General features: G+C 55.5%; 1 protein-coding gene across 1 annotated transcript; it reads right to left on the reverse strand.

Annotated features, from left to right (window-relative positions):
- Nucleotides 1–1,809: 1,809 nt before the first annotated feature.
- Muc3a (mucin 3A, cell surface associated) lies at nt 1,810–19,878 on the reverse strand. The gene is made up of 17 exons (XM_077105995.1): nt 19,818–19,878; nt 17,601–18,134; nt 15,207–16,892; nt 14,088–14,942; nt 8,055–13,820; nt 7,482–7,598; nt 6,174–7,277; nt 5,879–6,067; nt 4,470–4,585; nt 4,311–4,369; nt 3,687–3,835; nt 3,260–3,325; nt 2,789–2,951; nt 2,458–2,631; nt 2,283–2,374; nt 1,987–2,039; nt 1,810–1,851 (listed from the first exon to the last, which is right to left on the reverse strand). Exons 1-17 carry the CDS (start codon nt 19,876–19,878, stop codon nt 1,810–1,812), a joined length of 11,226 nt encoding a protein of 3,741 aa, XP_076962110.1.
- Between the last annotated feature and the right edge of the window lie 473 nt (nt 19,879–20,351).

Genomic DNA, 20,351 nt, shown 5'->3' on the forward strand with positions numbered 1-20,351 from the left:
CCCATCAGGTGGGGCGCCCATTCACACCTGAGGCTTTATGGCCTGACTCCACCCCTGGCCAGAATCAGAGGTGACGAAAGGCCATGGGCCAGCTTCTGCCTAGGGCAAAGGTCCATGGGGGCCTCTCCCAAACCCCCACCCAAAGGATCACGGGGATAGATTATTTCTGATCATCTCAGCTCCAGCCAAGCAGGACCAAGAGCCCATAATGGTGGCAACAGGAGGGTCTGAGCCCACACAGACAGGCCCTGGTGGGAGGACGTGTTTGCAAGAAGGGATCTGGGATGCTCAAGGTCTTTGGGGGCCCAACTTTATATTTCTACAGAAAAGGCAGCAAGCCCAAACTGGACACTTCCCTGCCCCAGTCCCAGGGTCTAACTCCTTCCAAACCCAGCCCTAAGCTTCTGAGGTCAAAAGGGGAAGGACACAGGTGACAAAATCTAAGAGACCCTCACCTGCTGCTAATGGAAAGACTCGGTGCCACCCAACCAATAGCTAACAAAATGGGTCCCCCCACCAAGCTCGAGGTAGTCATGGCCCTGAGGGCTGCCCACAGATCTTCCTTCCACCCTGGGAGACAGGGATGCTTCCCTGGCCCTCCTACGTCTCATCAGGAAGTCCCTGTTCTCCAACTAGGTGGACACTTCTGGGGACAAGATGGGGCTGCAGGGGAGAAAGACACGGAATACAGAACAGTTTCTTTGATAATAAATGCTATATTGTGTTCACTTGGGGAACTGGAGATTCCACAACTCCCCATCCCCAAACTTGATCTTCCTGGCAAAGGAGGTCCGAGGGCTTCAGGCTCAGAGATCGCTGCAGGGATGGGGTAATCCGAAGGAGAGAGGGGAAGAAGAAGAAGCAGGAGCGATGGGAAGGAGGCCGTGAGGCTGAGGGGAAAGGGGAGGAGGCAGGTCAGGGAAACAAGGAGGAGGGGGCCTCACTTCCCCCCATCCTTGGGAGCTCTGGAAAACTCAGGCTTCACCCCTGCCCACAGAGATCCAGGTGCCCTGGGGTGAGAGGAAGGGGTGGAGCCTCAGAATGGTGAGGCTAGGAGAGTGCCAGTTGGGGGACCCTCAGAAGCCAAGAGTATCTGTCTCTGTCTAGGAACAGGCATGTGGGGAGGAGGTAGGATTTCGGGGGAGTGCTGGGATGAGGGAGGCAAGGATTCGGGGCTGAGAATACCAGGGTGGGAGAGGGGAATTCAAAAACTGGGGGAGATATAGGGCTGGGGGAGGGGACTGGTTTAAGGAACTGGCTCAGTAAGGGAAAGACAAGGGGCACAGAAGCCGTTATCTAGGAGACTAAGAGACAGGTGGGCTGCCTATGGGTTCAGGGTGAGGGACCAGAATCATCTGGGTTAGTAATTGGGTGCAAACAGAAAAATAGGGACCAAAGACTGGAGACCAGGGGAAGAACTTGAGGAAGGGGGACCTGAGGGAAGTGACCTAAACATGAGGGTTGACACAGGTGGGTAGATTGGAACAAAACTGACCAAACACGTGGTTTTCACAGTAACAGTAGGAGGTATCCAGGACAAGTGTGTTATATCCACTTTATAGGTGAGAAAACTGAGGTGAGAGAAAACACTGAGTCGCTCAAGGTCCCACAGCAGAAGAGCCTGGATGTGAACTGGGTCTCCAGGTGGATATCAGCCCAGTTGGGAGGATGGGGATAAAGGGAACAGTCTCAATTTGCCCCAAGGACACCAGGCGCCTGAGGCCACCTCTGGAAATGGACGCAGTGTAGATGGTTCCCTCCCGCAGTCCTGGGCAGGGTGGAGGGGGTGGTGAAGAGGCCCCACGGGGCTCAGAGCGAGGATGAGGCCATCTCAGGTCTCTGAATGTGTACCTGCCACAGAGTATAGGGTGAGAGGGATTGAGAACAGGGGACCACCTGCGTGGGCTGGCCAGATGGCCAGTGGCTGGGGGAAATGCGGCACTGGAGCTGGGAGAGGTCCTTAGCGTCCTCCCTCTGTCCCCTCACCTTCGTGCTGGTGTCCACATTATCCAAGGCCACATGGAAGCTTTCATCGTTGACTAGGGAGAGAAGAGAGAGGAGGAGAGGGGAGAGAAAAGGAGTGAGACTGGAGGAAACTCCATGTCCAAAGGCAGGGCCCCAAGTGGCTGGCTGCTCTGCCTGGGGATGGCCTGCGCAGGAACAGGATCTTTCTCAGGAGGGGTGACACAAACTCCCTGGCACGACATACAAAACTGTCACATCCTGCCCAGGCCACAGTGATGCCCAGGGAAAACCCTACCATCTTCCCAAGAAAGACTCACCTATTCTGTCGTCCTCGAAGCCAATGTTGGAAAAAGTCCCCACGGTGTCTTCATCCCAGATCTCAAACCATTGCCTGTCCTCGTCCCAGGACCTAGGTGGCGGCGCCATGCAGTCAGGCAAGCCCGGGTCCCTGGGCCCCTCTGGCCGCCCCCACCGCGGCCCTATAGCACTCACTGTCCTCGGCGCTGGCGGTCCTTTCCCCGGGAGCGCACCAACCAGACGCTCAGCAGCCCCAGCAGCAGCAGCAGCACCCCGGCGCCCCCCGCCAGGCCCCCGACCAGCGCCCTCCAGTGGATGGCCATTTCGCAGCGCGACCCCGAGAACCAATGAGTGTCAGTGGAGAAACATCTGGGGAAAGGTCACAGGTCTCAAGACAGGTCACAAGCGGGGCCTCAGGGGCGGGGCTCCACCCTAAGGCGAGTGGGCAGGGCCTGGGGCGGGGCGCGGGCCTGGAGGGCGTGTCCCTGAACGAGGGGCGGGGCTTCCAGCGAGGGCGGGGCCTCACCTGCACACCGGACCGCTCCTCTCCAGAAGGCATTGGCCCTGTCCACAGTCGATGGCACCGTCCACGCCCGGCGTACAGTTGGTGACGCAACGGAGCCGATTCTGCTCCACCAGGGGGAAGTAAAATTCCTCATAGCCCTTGGCAGCCGCTCTGCTACAGATGGCTGGGGGAGGAGGAGGGTGTAGAGACCAGGGTCTCATTCATTCCTCTCAGGGCCTGGTTGTGGGGACCGAAACGCATGGGGAGGATTCTTCGGAGCACGGGTGTTGGGATTAGAAGCGGGAAAGGCAGCCTCCGGCCGGAGCTCAGGTGTAAGCTACTGACTGGAGCCCAGAAGGGCAGGAGGGTCCTCATCTCTTGCCTCCCCAAAAGTTCTCCCCTGCTCCCCCAGGGGAACTTCAATGGACAAGTGTCCCTTGTGGGAAGGATCATGGCCACCTGAAGCCACTCAGCCCTTTGCCTCCTCCTCACCTTTCGGGGTCAGCTCTGTCCTGATGTTCTCATTCACTTTGACGGAGTTAGGCTTAAAGCACAGGGCTGGGGAAACAGGTTCAGATGAAATGGGGCAGGCAGGGATGGGGAGGGCTGAGAGGGCTCTCTCCATACTCCCCAGATGTGGAGGGGCAACTAGGGAAGGCTGCTGCTGCCTCCCTCCTCCCCCCTGAATAATCAGACACCCAACCATCCCAGAAGCACTGAGCATACCTGCCAGGGAGTCTCTTCCTAGCACCCCAGTCCTGAGCCCTCCTGAGCCCACCCTTGACCCAGTTGGGTGTAGACTTGTGCCCCTGCCAGAGGAACCACGGGATGACCCCTGAACCCTAAGAGGCCCCTGGACTGAGCTGGAGCAAGCTGGCTGAGATGACCACTCTGACCCCTCCCTCCAGCCTCCGCTCACTCTGGTTATGCTGGCAGCTGTCCCCATCCTGAATGACACTTTGGAGCTCCTCCTTCAGGACCTTCTTCACCTTCTCATACTGGCTCTCCAACTGCAGGCTGAAGGACAGCTCCAGTAGGACCAGATAATCCACCACGATGCTGCCACTCCTGAGGGGGCCAGGAACTTTAGAGGGTGCCCAGGCTTGGGGCACACAGGTCCTGGGAGGGGCTTCTCCAGAACCAACCACAGTGCATGCAAAAGGGTTAGAGGTCGCGAGGTGAAAAGCCACCCATGCTTTTCTTTTACCCACACATGCTTTTCAAAAGGGGCTGCCAGCATCTCTGATAATGGGAGTTTTTTTTGCGTGACATCAAGCCGAAACCAAACCACCAAAGCTGTTTCTCCGGGGCTCTCTGTCTTCCCCATCCGTCTTTCTCATGCTGACTGACTCAAGCAGAGCCAGTGCCAGACAGAGGACAAGACAACAGTCCTGACACTTCCCTGCCTGTCCCTGTGTACTTCCTCCACCCCTCTCTTTATGAGAGCAAATGCTTCAAGAAGCAAGGGATAGATGCCCCAGCCCTTCTTCACGCCCCTGTCCCCTCCTAAGGCTGCTTCCACATCCCCAGCAGGGTCTCCTACCTCAAGGAGAGGATTTTCACAGCCCTGAACCCCTGCACGCCTTTGTAAATCTTCATCATCTGAAATGTCAAGAATCCCTGGGCTCATGTCTGAACCTGTGGACCTGAGGGCGCCCGCTGCAGGGGAGGACCCTTCATTTCCCCTCCCTTTGCCCCTCACCTGATCCTGGAAGGTCTTGTTGAAATCTCTGTAGGCCTTGGAAGTGTTGTCACTGAGGTCCGGAGAAAATTCCTGGTCAACAGACACCTCCATGCCCACTTCAGCTTCCACTGTGTCTGCATACAGCACACTCCGCTCTGGTCACTACGCCATCTGTCATCACCACCCCCACCATCCACACCCCCACCCCCAGGCTCCCAGCTCTGCCTGCTTCCTTATCTCTGAGGACTGACTGAATGGCAGTAGGGAGAAAAGAAGAAATTCTGGGACAAGTTGTCTGGAGGTAAGGGAAAGTGGTCCAGAAGCATGGCAGCCAGACTGCGGTCCCTCCTGGGGTAGGCAGAGTAATGACCCCCAAAGTTGTCCTGCCCTGGTCCCCAGAAAAGGCCATAGTATAAATTAAATTACAGATGGACACACTGGTGCACACCTGAAATCCCAATAGCTTGGGAGGCTGAGGCAGGAGGATCTCGAGTTCAAAGCCAGCCTCAGCAACTTAGCAAGGTCCTAAGCAACTCAGTGAGACTCTGTCTCTAAATAAAATATTAAAAAGGGCTGAGGATATGGCTCAGTGCTTAAGTGCCCCTGGGTTCAATCCCTGATACCAAAAAAAAATTACAGATCATTTTTGTGTATGATATTGGGGAGTGAACTTGGGTCACTGTACCACTGAGCCACATCCCCAGCCCTTTTTATTTTTTATTTTGAGACAGGGACTTGCTAAATTGCCCAGCTGGTCTTGAACTTGCAAGCCTCCTGTTTCAGACCCTCATGTACCTGGGATTGCAGACGTGAGCCACTGCACCCCATTAGATTACAGATAATCCGTGTTAAAAATGAAGATAAAATTCCACTGTTTATCAGTTCACCTCCCTATGGGAAAATTAACCTGGCCCAATCAGGGGGGTCCCATGTGATCACAAGGGTCACTAACAGTAGAAGAAGGAGGCAAAGGAGGTCAGAATCAATCAGAGGAAGACAACTATGGAAGAAAGACACAGAGGACCCAAGTGGTTTTGCGGGAGGGACCTTGACACAAGGAATGTAGGAAGCTCTAAAAACCAAAAGTAGCAAGGAATTGGATTGTTCCCCAGATCCGGTGGAGAAAAACACAGCCCTGGTGACACCAGTGAGAACCACATCTGACATCTAATCCACAGAAGTGTGAAATGATCACGTGTGTTGTTTCAGCTGATAGGTTTAGGGTCATTTGTTATATAGGAAAGAAGACAGCACCAAGCAGCCCCAACCAGGAGGGGGTGGTAAGGGAGTAGGACATGGCATGAGACAGCACAGGGCATGGAAGAGAAGCAAGGATGGGAGGACTGGAAAGATGGTACATGGGTAGCTCAGGTCCCCCAGAGGCACCCGCAGGAGGAAGCGGAGAGCATGCGGCTTTAGCAACTCACCTAGCTCCAACTGTTCCGCCGGAAACTCACAGAGAGGGCCATAAAAGGTGGTGGGGCAGAGGCACTTAAGGCCGTCCCATGTAGCCCCATTCTGGCACCCGATATCCTTGTGCTGACAGCGATCCCCAGAGAACCCAGGGCGACAAGAGCACTGGCCGTGTTCCCAGGTGCCACCATTGTCACAGTTACCTGGAAAGCACAGAGAAAAGTTGAAATTCCAAAGGACCTGCTCTTGGGGACATGGAAATTTGGCAGGAGGAGGAAGGAAAGAGAGGAGGGAGAGAGAAGGTCCAACCTGGGGTTGTTCTTGACACTGTAGTCATCTGAGTGGTGGTCAGAGTTGTTCCTGGGGACGTCAGGGTGGTGGGAGTCTTCGTGGTGGCCACTGGTGTCTCTGGGCTTCTGGTGGTGGGTGGAGTGGGATGTGTCAACTTGCTGGAAGTCGTGACCATTGGAGGGCTACTGCTTGGCTTTGTGGTCGGTGGGAGATTAGTGGAGCCAGGCATATGTGGGGTGGTGACAGAGTCGGAGCTAGGTGGGGTCTCACTGGAGGGCATTTGGGTGCTCATTAAATCTGTGCTCATGGGTACAGTTGTAGGGCCGGAAGAACTAGGAGTATCAGTTATAATGTTGGTGGGCTCAGATTCTGGAGTCATGGAAGTAGAAGCATCCGGATGTGTTGGAAACATGGTTCTTATACTGGTAGAACTGGGAAGGGTAACCATTTCAGTAGAAGAGGGAAGGACCGAGAATGGCGTGGTGGGAGAAGAGGTAACATCAGTGCTGGGATCAATTTCTATACATGGAGGAGTGGGAGAGGCGGAGACTATTGTAATGGTGATAGTTTCTGGGCAAGGTGTGGAGGAAGGAAGAGAAATAAAAGAAAAGGGGGTTATTTCGGTGAGAGTTGTGGTCAGCGAGGAAATGGTTGGAGAAGTTCTGGTAGTTGCAAAAGAGGACAGAGAAGAGGTGGTGGTGGCAGAGCCGACTTGTTCTGTATTGGAGATAGGTGGGGAGGTGGGGCCAGCGTTGGTGGTAGTGAGGAGCATGGAATTGCTGGTGGGAGAAGAGAGAGGAGAGGACAGTCTTACTGTGGGTGTAGAAGAGATCAAGGTCCCAAAGGACGTCCTTATTGCATTGGTGGAAGTGCTCTCCCTAGTGAAGGCTTCTGTGCTGGACTCACGGGAGGTAGTGAGTGAGGTTACCACTGGAGGGGTGGAGACAGAGGTTTTAAGAGTGGACAAGTCATTACGTGTCATAGAGACATGTGACGTTGACATGAGAGTACTCGAGTGTGGTGATGGAGTGAAGGTAGGAAGAGAAGAGAGGGAAGAATCCGTACTTACAGGAGAAAAAGTACTATGTACAGGAGAAAAGGAGGACCCTCCATCAGAGGTAACTATAGCAGAGGAGGACACTGGCAGTGAGGTGTCAGATGTCACCTGAATACCTGTATCAAGAGAACTTCCCCAGGTGCTCTCAGTACTTGCCAGGGTAGTTTGCATACTGGGGGTGATGTGGATTGTACTAACGAGTGGTGTGGAGTCCATGTCCTGGACAGTGGGAGACCAGGCGATGGTCCTAGTGTGGGTTGTGGACACACCGGAATCAGTGTGGGGGGAGGAGTTGCCTGTCACTGTGCTCAGGGGATTGGTGTCGCCCACAGTTGAGGGACTAAGAGAAGGGGGCATGTTGGATGCAGGAGTGATGGAGGGCATACCTGGATGAAAAGAAGACCAGGGGGTAGAAGTGGATGTCCCTGTGCTCTCTGAGGTCCTAGGAGGGGAGGAGAGGGCAGTTGGGGATGTGCTATGAGCAGGGTAACCACTTGAAGTGGTGAAGCTGTGTGTGCCATGAGAGGTGGTCATGGTGGCCACAGGCACCTCCGTTGAGGGAGCAGTCTTGGAGATGTCTAAGGTGGACACAGAGGCCCAGGTGGGAGTGAGGGAAGCAGCACTGGTCTGTGTGTGTGTCATGGTGGAAGGAGAGGTGACAACAGATGTGGAATGTGTGACACCACTAGAGGGAGAACTGGCTGAGGACATCTCTGATGTCCCTGTAGACATGGCTTCTGTCATAGATACTGTGGTGAGCAAGGTCAATGATGTGGTGTTAAGGGTGGTAGTAGTAGTGACAGGGTCTGTGCTTGGGACAGGGGTAGGAGACAGGATCGTACTTGTGGGGGACGTGAACACGTTGCTGGTCATGGCAGGAGAGGTGCTGGCTGCAATGGATGGGGAGGTTGCAGATTTGGCTGGAGTCCCTGTGGACAGGGAACCTGTTGGGGAGCTTCCAGGACTCATGGTGGCCCTGGGAGTGGCGGTCAGGGTGGTACTAGTCAGTGGTGGTGTTTGGGTGTTCTGGACAATAGGAGACGAGCCAATGGTATTGGTGAGGGTTGCTGGATTGCTGGAGGCTGTGTAGGTGGAGGTCATCTCTGTCATCGTGGTCAACGGCCTACTGTTGTCTGTAGATGAGGTGGCATTGGTTGTTAGTGTGACCGTAGGGAGGCCTGGACTGGAGGAAGGTGTGAGTCTGGATGTGGGCATCTCTGTGCTCTCTGAGGTCCTAGGGGGTGTGGAGGTGGCAGTTGGGGATGTGCTATGTGTGGGGTAGACGTTGGAAGTGGTGACACTGTGTGTGCCATTAGAGGTGGTCATGGTGGCCACAGTCACCTTCATAGTGGGAGCAGTCTTGGAGGTGTCTGAGGTGGACATAGAGGGCAAAGTGGGTGTGAACAAAGTAGTACTGGTCTGTGTGAGTGTCATGGTGGAAGGAGAGGTGACAACAGATGTGGAATGTGTGACACTACTAGAGGGAGAATTGGCTGAGGACATCTCTGATGTCCCTGTAGACCTGGCATCTGTCGTAGGTACTGTGGTGACCAAGGTGGATAATAGGGTGTTATGGGTGGTAGCAGTAGTGACTGAGTCTGTGCTTGGGACAGGGGCAGAAGACAGGATCATACTATTCGTGGGGGACGTGATCTCGTTGCTGGTCATGGCAGGAGAGGTGCTGGCTGCCATGGATGGGGAGGATGCAGATGTGGCTGGAGTCCCTGTGGACAGGGAACCTGTTGGGGAGCTTCCAGGACTATTGGTGGCCCTGGGAGTGGCAGTCAGGGTGGTGCTAGTCAGTGGTGTTGTCTCCGTGTTCTGGACAATGGGAGACGAGCCAATGGTGTTGGTGAGGGTTGCTGAATTACTGGAGACTGTGGAGGTGAAGGCCATGTCTGTCAGCCTGGATGTGGATGTCTCTGTGCTATCTGAGGTCCTAGGGGGTGAGGTGGTGGCAGTTGGGGATGTGCTATGTGTGGGGTAGACGTTGGAAGTGGTGACACTGTGTGTGCCATTAGAGGTGGTCATGGTGGCCACAGTCACCTTCATAGTGGGAGCAGTCTTGGAGGTGTCTGAGGTGGACATAGAGGGCAAAGTGGGTGTGAACAAAGCAGTACTGGTCTGTGTGAGTGTCACAGTGGTAGGAGAGGTGACATCAGATGTGGAATGTGTGACACCATTAGAGGGAGAATTGGCTGAGGACAACTCTGATGTCCCTGTAGACCTGGCATCTGTCGTAGGTACTGTGGTGACCAAGGTGGATAATAGGGTGTTATGGGTGGTAGCAGTAGTGACTGAGTCTGTGCTTGGGACAGGGGTAGGAGACAGGATCATACTACTCGTGGGGGACATGATCTCGTTGCTGGTCAATGCAGGAGAAGTGTTGGAAGTGGGCACAGTGAGTGTATTTGTGAGGGGGACCGAAGGAGTGATCGGGGGAGTACTAATGACTTCTGTCATGTGAGATCCTGTGGGAACATGTGTGGTAGGAGCCAGTGTGGATTCTGCAGGGGACGAGGCCCTGGGGGTGGTGAAGGAGTCCTGAGTTGTTCTGGTCACTGGTGCAGTGGTGGGAGGTGGTCCTGGAGATGAGGTTGGTGTGAATGTGGCGTCAGTGGGGGGTGTCGGGGTGGATGTGGCTGTCGTGTGGGGTGAACGGGGGGTGGTTGGAGCTGAGGAGACACTGCCAGTGTGTGTGGTGCTGGCGCTGCTGGCTGCCATGGATGGGGAGGTTGCTGATGCGGCTGGAGTCCCTGTGGCCAGGGAACCTGTTGGGGAGCTTCCAGGACTCATGGTCACCCTGGGAGTGGCGGTCAAGGTGATGCTAGTCAGTGGTGTTTTTTGGGTGTTCTGGACAGTGGGGGACGAGCCAATGGTGTTGGTGAGGGTTGCTGGATTGCTGGAGGCTGTGTAGGTGGAAGTCATCTCTGTCATCGTGGTCAATGGCCCAGTGTTGTCCATAGATGAGGTGGTATTGGTTGTCAGTGTGATTGAAGGGAGGCCTGGACTGGAGGAATGTGTGAGTCGGGGTATGGATGTCTCTGTGGTACCCGAGGTGCTTGGAGGGGAGGAGAGGGCAGTTGGGGATGTGCTATGAGCAGGGTAACCACTTGAAGTGGTGAAGCTGTGTGTGCCATGAGAGGTGGTCATGGTGGCCACAGGCACCTCCGTTGAGGGAGCAGTCTTGGAGATGTCTAAGGTGGACACAGAGGCCCAGGTGGGAGTGAGGGAAGCAGTACTGGTCTGTGTGAGTGTCATGGTGGAAGGAGAGGTGACAACAGATGTGGAATGTGTGACACCACTAGAGGGAGAACTGGCTGAGGACATCTCTGATGTCCCTGTAGACATGGCTTCTGTCATAGATACTGTGGTGAGCAAGGTCAATGATGTGGTGTTAAGGGTGGTAGTAGTAGTGACAGGGTCTGTGCTTGGGACAGGGGTAGGAGACAGGATCGTACTTGTGGGGGACGTGAACACGTTGCTGGTCATGGCAGGAGAGGTGCTGGCTGCCATGGATGGGGAGGTTGCAGGTGTGGCTGGAGTCCCTATGGACAGGGAACCTGTTGGGGAGCTTCCAGGACTCACGGTGGCCCTGGGAGTGGCGGTCAGGGTGGTGCTACTCAGTGGTGGTGTTTGGGTGTTCTGGACAATGGGAGAAGAGCCAATGGTGTTGGTGAGGGTTGCTGGATTGCTGGAGGCTGTGTAGGTGGAGGTCATCTCTGTCATCGTGGTCAATGGACCAGTGCTATCTGTAGATGAGGTGGCATTGGTTGTCACTGTGACCGTAGGGAGGCCTGGACTGGAGGAAGGTGTGAGCCTGGGTGTGGGCGTCTCTGTGCTCTCTGAGGTCCTAGGGGGTGTGGAGGTGGCAGTTGGGGATGTGCTATGTGTGGGGTAGACGTTGGAAGTGGTGACACTGTGTGTGCCATGAGAGGTGGTCATGGTGGCCACAGTCACCTTCATAGTGGGAGCAGTCTTGGAGGTGTCTGAGGTGGACATAGAGGGCAAAGTGGGTGTGAACAAAGCAGTACTGGTCTGTGTGAGTGTCATGGTGGGAGGAGAGGTGACAACAGATGTGGAATATGTGACACTACTAGAGGGAGAACTGGCTGAGGACATCTCTGATGTCCCTGTAGACCTGGCATCTGTCGTAGGTACTGTGGTGACCAAGGTGGATAATAGGGTGTTATGGGTGTTAGCAGTAGTGACTGGGTCTGTGCTTGGGACAGGGGCAGAAGACAGGATCATACTATTCGTGGGGGACGTGATCTCGTTGCTGGTTATGGCAGGAGAGGTGCTGGCTGCCATGGATGGGGAGGATGCAGATGTGGCTGGAGTCCCTGTGGACAGGGAACCTGTTGGGGAGCTTCCAGGACTCACGGTGGCCCTGGGAGTGGCGGTCAGGGTGGTGCTAGTCAGTGGTGTTGTCTCCGTGTTCTGGACAATGGGAGACGAGCCAATGGTGTTGGTGAGGGTTGCTGAATTACTGGAGACTGTGGAGGTGAAGGCCATGTCTGTCAGCCTGGATGTGGATGTCTCTGTGCTATCTGAGGTCCTAGGGGGTGAGGTGGTGGCAGTTGGGGATGTGCTATGAGTCGGGTAGACATTGGAAATGGTGAAGCTAGGTGTGCCGTGAGAAGTAGTCATGGTGGCCACAGTCACCTTCATAGTGGGAGCAGTCTTGGAGGTGTCTGAGGTGGACATAGAGGGCAAAGTGGGTGTGAACAAAGCAGTACTGGTCTGTGTGAGTGTCACAGTGGTAGGAGAGGTGACATCAGATGTGGAATATGTGACACCATTAGAGGGAGAATTGGCTGAGGACATCTCTGATGTCCCTGTAGACCTGGCATCTGTCGTAGGTACTGTGGTGACCAAGGTGGATAATAGGGTGTTATGGGTGTTAACAGTAGTGACTGAGTCTGTGCTTGGGACAGGGGCAGAAGACAGGATCATACTACTCGTGGGGGACATGATCTCGTTGCTGGTCAATGCAGGAGAAGTGTTGGAAGTGGGCACAGTGAGTGTATTTGTGAGGGGGACCGAAGGAGTGATCGGGGGAGTACTAATGACTTCTGTCATGTGAGATCCTGTGGGAACATGTGTGGTAGGAGCCAGTGTGGATTCTGCAGGGGACGAGGCCCTGGGGGTGGTGAAGGAGTCCTGAGTTGTTCTGGTCACTGGTGCAGTGGTGGGAGGTGGTCCTGGAGATGAGGTTGGTGTGAATGTGGCGTCAGTGGGGGGTGTCGGGGTGGATGTGGCTGTCGTGTGGGGTGAACGGGGGGTGGTTGGAGCTGAGGAGACACTGCCAGTGTGTGTGGTGCTGGCGCTGCTGGCTGCCATGGATGGGGAGGTTGCCGATGCGGCTGGAGTCCCTGTGGCCAGGGAACCTGTTGGGGAGCTTCCAGGACTATTGGTGGCCCTGGGAGTGGCGGTCAAGGTGATGCTAGTCAGTGGTGTTGTCTCCGTGCTCTGGACAGAGGGGAATGAGCCAAGGGTCTTGGTGAGGGTTGCTGGATTGCTGTAGGCTGTGTAGGTGGAGGTCATCTCTGTCATCGTGGTCAATGGCCCAGTGTTGTCTGTAGATGAGGTGGCATTGGTTGTCACTGTGACCGTAGGGAGGCCTGGACTGGAGGAAGGTGTGAGCCTTGATGTGAATGTCTCTGTGTTCTCTGAGGTCCTAGGGAGTGTGGAGGTGGCAGTTGGGGAGGTGCTATGAGTTGGGTAGACATTGGAAGTGGTGATGCTGTATGTGCTGTGAGAGGTGGTCATGGTGGCCACAGTCACCTCCATAGTGGGAGCAGTCTTGGAGGTTTCTGAGGTGGACACAGAGGGCCAGGTGGGAGTGAGGGAAAGGGTACTTGTCTCTGTGTGTGTCATGGTTGAAGGAGAGGTGACATCAGATGTGGAATGTGGGACACTAATAGAGGGAGAACTGACTGAGGACATCTCTGATGTCCCTGTAGATGTGGTATCTGTCATAGGCACTATGGTGACCAAGGTAGATGATGTGGTCTTATGGATGGTAGCAGTAGTGACAGGGTCTGTGCTTGGGACAGAGGTGGAAGACAGGATCGTACTTGTGGGAGACATGAACATGTTGCTGGTCATGGCAGGAGAGGTGCTGGCTGCCATGGATGGGGAGGTTGCAGGTGTGGCTGGAGTCCCTGTGGACAGGGAACCTGTTGGGGAGCTTCCAGGACTCACGGTGGCCCTGGGAGTGGCGGTCAGGGTGGTGCTAGTCATTGGTGTTGTCTGCGTGCTCTGGACAGTGGGAGATGAGCCAAGGGTCTTGGTGAGGGTTGCTGGATTGCTGGAGGCTGTAGAGGTGGAGGTCATCTCTGTCATCGTGGCCAATGGACCAGTGCTATCTGTAGATGAGGTGGCATTGGTTGTCACTGTGACCGTAGGGAGGCCTGGACTGGAGGAAGGTGTGAGCCTGGGTGTGGAGGTCTCTGTGCTATCTGAGGTCCTAGGGGGTGAGGAGGTGGCAGTTGGGGATGTGCTATGAGTGGGGTAGACATTGGAAGTGGTGACGCTGTGTGTGCCATTAGAGGTGGTCATGGTGGCCACAGTAACTTGCATTGTGGGAATAGTCTTGGAGGTTTCTGAGGTGGACAGAGAGGGCCAGGTAGGAGTGAGAGAAGGGGTACTGGTCTGTGTGTGTGTCATGGTGGAAGGAGAGGTGACATCAGATGTGGAATGTGTGACACCACTAGAGAGAGAACTAGCTGAGGACAACTCTGATGACCCCGTAGGTATGGCATCTGTCGTAGTTACTGTGGTGATCAAGCTGGATAATAGGGTGTTATGGGTGGTAGCAGTAGTGATTGTGTCTGTGCTTGGGTCAGGGGCAGAAGACAGGATTGTACTACTGGTGGGGGACATGATCTCATTGCTGGTCAATGCAGGAGAAGTGTTGGAAGTGGCCATGGTGAGTGTATTTGTGAGGGGGACCGAAGGAGTGATCGGGGGAGTAGTAATGACTTCTGTCATGTGAGATCCTGTGGGAACATGTGTGGTAGGAGCCAGTGTGGATTCTGCAGGGGACGAGGCCCTGGGGGTGGTGAAGGAGTCCTGAGTTGTTCTGGTCACTGGTGCAGTGGTGGGAGGTGGTCCTGGAGATGAGGTTGGTGTGAATGTGGCGTCAGTGGGGGGTGTCGGGGTGGATGTGGCTGTCGTGTGGGGTGAACGGGGGGTGGTTGGAGCTGAGGAGACACTGCCAGTGTGTGTGGTGCTGGTGCTGCTGGCTGCCATGGATGGGGAGGTTGCCGATGTGGCTGGAGTCCCTGTGGCCAGGGAACCTGTTGGGGAGCTTCCAGGACTCATGGTCACCCTGGGAGTGGCGGTCAAGGTGATGCTAGTCAGTGGTGTTTTTTGGGTGTTCTGGACAGTGGGGGACGAGCCAATGGTGTTGGTGAGGGTTGCTGGATTGCTGGAGGCTGTGTAGGTGGAAGTCATCTCTGTCATCGTGGTCAATGGCCCAGTGTTGTCCATAGATGAGGTGGTATTGGTTGTCAGTGTGATTGAAGGGAGGCCTGGACTGGAGGAATGTGTGAGTCGGGGTATGGATGTCCCTGTGCTCTCTGAGGTCCTAGGAGGGGAGGAGAGGGCAGTTGGGGATGTGCTATGAGCGGGGTAACCACTTGAAGTGGTGAAGCTGTGTGTGCCATGAGAGGTGGTCATGGTGGCCACAGGCACCTCTGTTGAGGGAGCAGTCTTGGAGATGTCTAAGGTGGACACAGAGGCCCAGGTGGGAGTGAGGGAAGCAGCACTGGTCTGTGTGTGTGTCATGGTGGAAGGAGAGGTGACAACAGATGTGGAATGTGTGACACCACTAGAGGGAGAACTGGCTGAGGACATCTCTGATGTCCCTGTAGACATGGCTTCTGTCATAGATACTGTGGTGAGCAAGGTCAATGATGTGGTGTTAAGGGTGGTAGTAGTAGTGACAGGGTCTGTGCTTGGGACAGGGGTAGGAGACAGGATCGTACTTGTGGGGGACGTGAACACGTTGCTGGTCATGGCAGGAGAGGTGCTGGCTGCCATGGATGGGGAGGTTGCAGATGTGGCTGGAGTCCCTGTGGCCAGGGAACCTGTTGGGGAGCTTCCAGGACTCATGGTGGCCCTGGGAGTGGCGGTCAGGGTGGTACTAGTCAGTGGTGGTGTTTGGGTGTTCTGGACAATAGGAGACGAGCCAATGGTGTTGGTGAGGGTTGCTGGATTGCTGGAGGCTGTGTAGGTGGAGGTCATCTCTGTCATCGTGGTCAACGGCCTACTGTTGTCTGTAGATGAGGTGGCATTGGTTGTTAGTGTGACTGAAGGGAGGCCTGGACTGGAGGAAGGTGTGAGCCTGGGTGTGGGCGTCTCTGTGCTCTCTGAGGTCCTAGGGGGTGTGGAGGTGGCAGTTGGGGATGTGCTATGTGTGGGGTAGACGTTGGAAGTGGTGACACTGTGTGTGCCATTAGAGGTGGTCATGGTGGCCACAGTCACCTTCATAGTGGGAGCAGTCTTGGAGGTGTCTGAGGTGGACATAGAGGGCAAAGTGGGTGTGAACAAAGCAGTACTGGTCTGTGTGAGTGTCATGGTGGAAGGAGAGGTGACAACAGATGTGGAATGTGTGACACTACTAGAGGGAGAACTGTCTGAGGACATCTCTGATGTCCCTGTAGACCTGGCATCTGTCGTAGGTACTGTGGTGACCAAGGTGGATAATAGGGTGTTATGGGTGTTAACAGTAGTGACTGAGTCTGTGCTTGGGACAGGGGCAGAAGACAGGATCATACTACTCGTGGGGGACGTGATCTCGTTGCTGGTCATGGCAGGAGAGGTGCTGGCTGCCATGGATGGGGAGGTTGCAGATGTGGCTGGAGTCCCTGTGGACAGGGAACCTGTTGGGGAGCTTCCAGGACTCACGGTGGCCCTGGGAGTGGCGGTCAGGGTGGTGCTAGTCAGTGGTGGTGTCTGCGTGCTCTGGACAGTGGGGGATGAGCCAAGGGTCTTGGTGAGGGTTGCTGGATTGCTGGAAGCTGTAGAGGTGGAGGTCATCTCTGTCATCGTGGTCAATGGACCAGTGTTATCTGTAGATGAGGTGACATTGGTTGTCACTGTGATCATAGGGAGGCCTGGACTGGAAGAAGGTGTGAGCCTGGGTGTGGAGGTCTCTGTGCTATCTGAGGTCCTAGGGGGTGTGGAGGTGGCAGTTGGGGATGTGCTATGAGTGGGGTAGACATTGGAAGTGGTGACGCTGTGTGTGCCATGAGAGGTGGTCATGGTGGCCACAGTCACCTGCATTGTGAGATAAGTCTTGGAGGTTTCTGAGGTGGACACAGAGAACCAGGTGGGAGTGAGGGAAGCAGCACTGCTGGTCTGCGTGTGTGTCATGGTGGAAAGAGAGGTGACATCAGATGTGGAATGTGTGACACCACTAGAGGGAGAACTGGCTGAGGACATCTCTGATGTCCACGTGGCAGTGGTGGTTGGGAGTGTGGTGACCAAGGGAGATGATGGGATGGTGTGCGTGGTGGCAGCAGTGACTGGGTGTGTGCCTGGGAAACGGGCAGAAGACTGGATTGTACTTGTGGGGGACATGACCACGTTGCTGGTCATGGCAGAAGAGCTGCTGGCTGCCATGGTTGGGGAGGGTGCAGGTGTGGCTGGAGTCCCTGTGGCCAGGGAACCTGTTGGGGAGCTTCCAGGACTCATGAGATTAGTGGTCACGCTGGGAGTGGTGATCAGGACGGTTCTGGCCCGTGGTGTTTCTGAGTTCTGGACGGTGGGGGACAAGGAAATGAAATGGCTCTGGGTTGCTGTTTGGGTTGAAATGAGTCCTGTCCCCACAGAGAATAAGCCTGTTGTGATCTCACTTGAATGACTGCTAGATGTCGGTGTTGTGGTGGAGAAACCTGCTGTTACTGTTCTGGAAGTTTCCATGGTACCTGAGGTGGTGGGAGCTGAGGTGATGCCAGTTGTGGACATGGTGGACCTAGTGGGGTTGGTAGTAGGGTTTGTGGAAGATGAAAGCATGCTTTTTGGTACTGTTAAGGTTTCTGAGGCCATTGGTGGAGCAGTGTTGGGTTTCAAGGTAAGGACTGTACCGGCCAGTGTGACAGTTGACATCCCTGGGGAGGAGGATATCGTTTCTGTGGTGAGAGTCTCTCTGGGAGTGTCAGCGATGGGAGTGTGTGTGGTTTTCCTGGACGTCATTATCATTGTTGGTTTGTCTGGATGAGTGTGTGTTTGCACAGAGGCCGAAGCAACAGGTGTTGTTAATCTGTGGGTGGCACCGGCTGAATGCATGGTGGCAGTTTTTGTTTCAAATGTGCTGCTGGTGTTAGGAAACGGTGTTGTGACCAAGCTACCCCTGGTGGTGGGTGATGAGGTGTTACCAGTGACTGTTGTTAGGAAGGTTTTTGGGGGCATTAGAGAAGGGACAGTAGCAGTCAGAGAGGTCATTCCTGGGGTTGGAGACTTGGTTGCATGGACACCTGATGGGGTCAGGATAGTCCATCCTGTGGTCCCCTTTGTAGAGGAGGTCACAGAGTCCCTGGTGGTATCTGAGGTTGAAGAAGAGAAGAAGGGTATGGCCATTATCATGGAGGTGCCCTCCATAGTGGTAGAGGTGGGGGAAGAGGTCATGGCTGAGGTCACCTTCTGGGTAGTGGTGACAGGGTAAGTCCTGGTGATGGTTGTCACTGGCTTCTGTGTCACGGGAGTGCTGGTGTATGAACCAGTGAGAGGCACTGTGATCATGGTCACACAGGTGGTGGTGGGGTAGGTGGCGGTAAAGACAAGGGTCCTGGGATTTATACACTCAGTGGTAGACTTGTAGACAAAGACTGTAGGGGGCGTGGTTTCAACCCTGATGGTGAACGTGGCCCCGGGGGTGGTGGAGGGGTTGGCATTGACTGGGGATTTGGGCCCTATTTCAGAACCGGGTTTGAGGTGAGTGGACGTGAGAGGCCTAGGTGTCTTTCCTCTGTGGCCAGGCATGGGAGGAGCTATGTGGGGAGCACCCAGGGGCCCCCATGCTGCATCCCTGGAGCGCGGGGCAGGGTGGGCTGCAGCAGAGGTGGATGTGGCCGTGGAGAAAGCCCCTGTGTTGGCGGTAGAGCAACAGAAGCCATGAGTGAATCTGTAGGTCATTTGTCCTCATCACACCACGTAAGTTAGTCACTCTCTCAGCTTCCTGACACATATCCCAGCTCCTTCCCTGTCAAGGGCAATTTGGAGCTGGGGGCTTTGGGGTCCTGAAGCCCACCATCTAGAGGTCTGCCCCCACACAGCAGAGGACACCCTCAGCCCCTTGCCAGGTGGTGCTGAGCACCCCAGTTCACTCCTCCTACCTCCTCCACACCCCGTGGCCCTTCCCTTCCCCTCCTTCTTTCCCTTGTCCATCTGCTGCCCGGAGTCCTCCAGCCCCTCCTCCCCCACACCAGGGCTGACTCCCTTCCAGAGAAGGAGAGACAACTCTCAAGGCTGTGCTGGGCGAGTGGGTATGTCACAGAAATCAGAAGTCAGGGATCAGAGAGGGAGATGTGCCAAGAGGACCCCCAAGGGAGAAAAGAGATTGCAGCTCAGACTGTGCTGAGACTGAGGAACTGATACGTCAAGGAGCACAGAAAAGGAACAAACTCCCCCAAAAAGAGGAAACAGGAGCCGAGCCGTCGGGCAAGAGTTCTGAAGACCTAAGTTCTTGCAGTTAATTTTTTTTAAATGGACATTTTCTTACAGCTAGTTCTGTTCGGCCACTGGGTTAACTAGTGCACCCCCTTGTTCTTTAGAGATCACCAACCCATTTTATACATGGTAACACTGAGGATCAGCGGTCGGCTGGGCTGGGGGCGAGGGGTCGGGGAGACAGGCAAGAAGCATCCCCCTCCTGCCACTCAGCCGCAGTCCTTCTCAGATGGGGACCCATGGTGCTTCCTCCTAAGGGCTGGGTGTCACTTCTCAGGCTGGCTGGGGATGTCAGGGAGGTGGGGTGGAGGAATCATGAGGAAAGCAAGCCTGGGCCTTTTACAGCCAGAATGTGGCCCTGAAAAGGAGTGAGAGGCACAAACCTGGGTGGCCTAGGGTGGGTGGTCTCAGAGCCACCCTCTGGGTGAAACAAAGGGGACTTTATCGACCCCAACCCTGGTGACAACAACTATGACCTGGCTGAGTTAGGGACATGAGGGGCAGAACTGGGGAGAGAAGTAGGGAAACCAAAGGCAGAAAAGCCCAAGAGAGGGAAAGAGAAGCCGGGGACAGAGGATGGCCAGGACTGCAGAGGGTGCCGTCCCGGAGGTCCAGGGTGGGAGGAAGACCGAGGCTGGAGTAGACAGCAGCAGTGGGCATGAAGGGGACCAAGTCAGAGGAACACTGTCCCTGGAAGGTTCTGGAAGGTGCACTCCCACCCTCCAGATGCTGATACGAGAGTGCCCAGTCCTGCAGCCTGCTCAGCCACTGGTCAAGAGCACAGCAGCTCAGCCGCACTCCCGTGCACCCGGGGGGGGGGGGCAGGGGGGGCACAGCGACCCCTCCTCAGCCTGCCAGTGTGAGCCTCAGAGCCACCCACTGCGCCCCGGAACAGCAGCTCCCTTCCTGCTTGCCGTCCCTCTCACCTGTGGCCCCTGGGGAGGCCCTGAGTATCCAGAGGAGGCTGAGGAGCCTGAGCAGCAGCATGGACAGGTGGGCAGAGGAGCCTGGGAGCAGAGCAGGTGCCAGGACTGGGGTGGCAGCAGGGACACAGCCAGGGACTGCACAGCAGAGCCCAGCCTTGGCTGCAACTGAAAGTCGTGATTACCTGCCCTGCTGGGCGTGAGGGCCAGCGTGTCACCTTTGCACAGCCCAGCCTTCCCCACCCCTTCTCCCTAATCCGGGACCTCAGCACTGTGTAAAGAGAAGGGAGAAGAGGGGCTGAGACAAGCTCCAGGGGTCAGGCAGGGAGAGCTACCAAGGACCTGCCCCAGCCGGCCAAGCCCACGCCAGCCTTTCAGTCCAAGGACACGGCTTTCCTCCCTCCCCCTCCCCCTCCCCAGTCAGGTACACCTCCCTGCGGCTTTGATCACTGGAGTCTGGGGAAGCTTGCAGCCACCCCTTAGCGTCAGCCCCACCTGCCAAGGGAGGACGTGGACCCTCTCACTCCTGCTACCCCC

Source organism: Callospermophilus lateralis, chromosome 19 (assembly GCF_048772815.1).
Source record: "Callospermophilus lateralis isolate mCalLat2 chromosome 19, mCalLat2.hap1, whole genome shotgun sequence".
In the NCBI taxonomy this organism is placed as follows: Eukaryota; Metazoa; Chordata; class Mammalia; order Rodentia; family Sciuridae; genus Callospermophilus; species Callospermophilus lateralis.

Bases quoted from the DNA above. Each gene is read 5' to 3' on its own strand.
- Muc3a (XM_077105995.1), bottom strand. From the start codon at position 19,878: ATGCTGCTGCTCAGGCTCCTCAGCCTCCTCTGGATACTCAGGGCCTCC. The intron at 7,278-7,481 runs GTGTGTCCACAA...CCTCTGCTATAG, and splicing joins CTCCCCCCACACTGATTCCG to TTACCTCTGATGGAGGGTCC. The intron at 2,952-3,259 runs GTGAGGAGGAGG...CTCCTCCCCCAG, and splicing joins GACAGAGCTGACCCCGAAAG to CCATCTGTAGCAGAGCGGCT.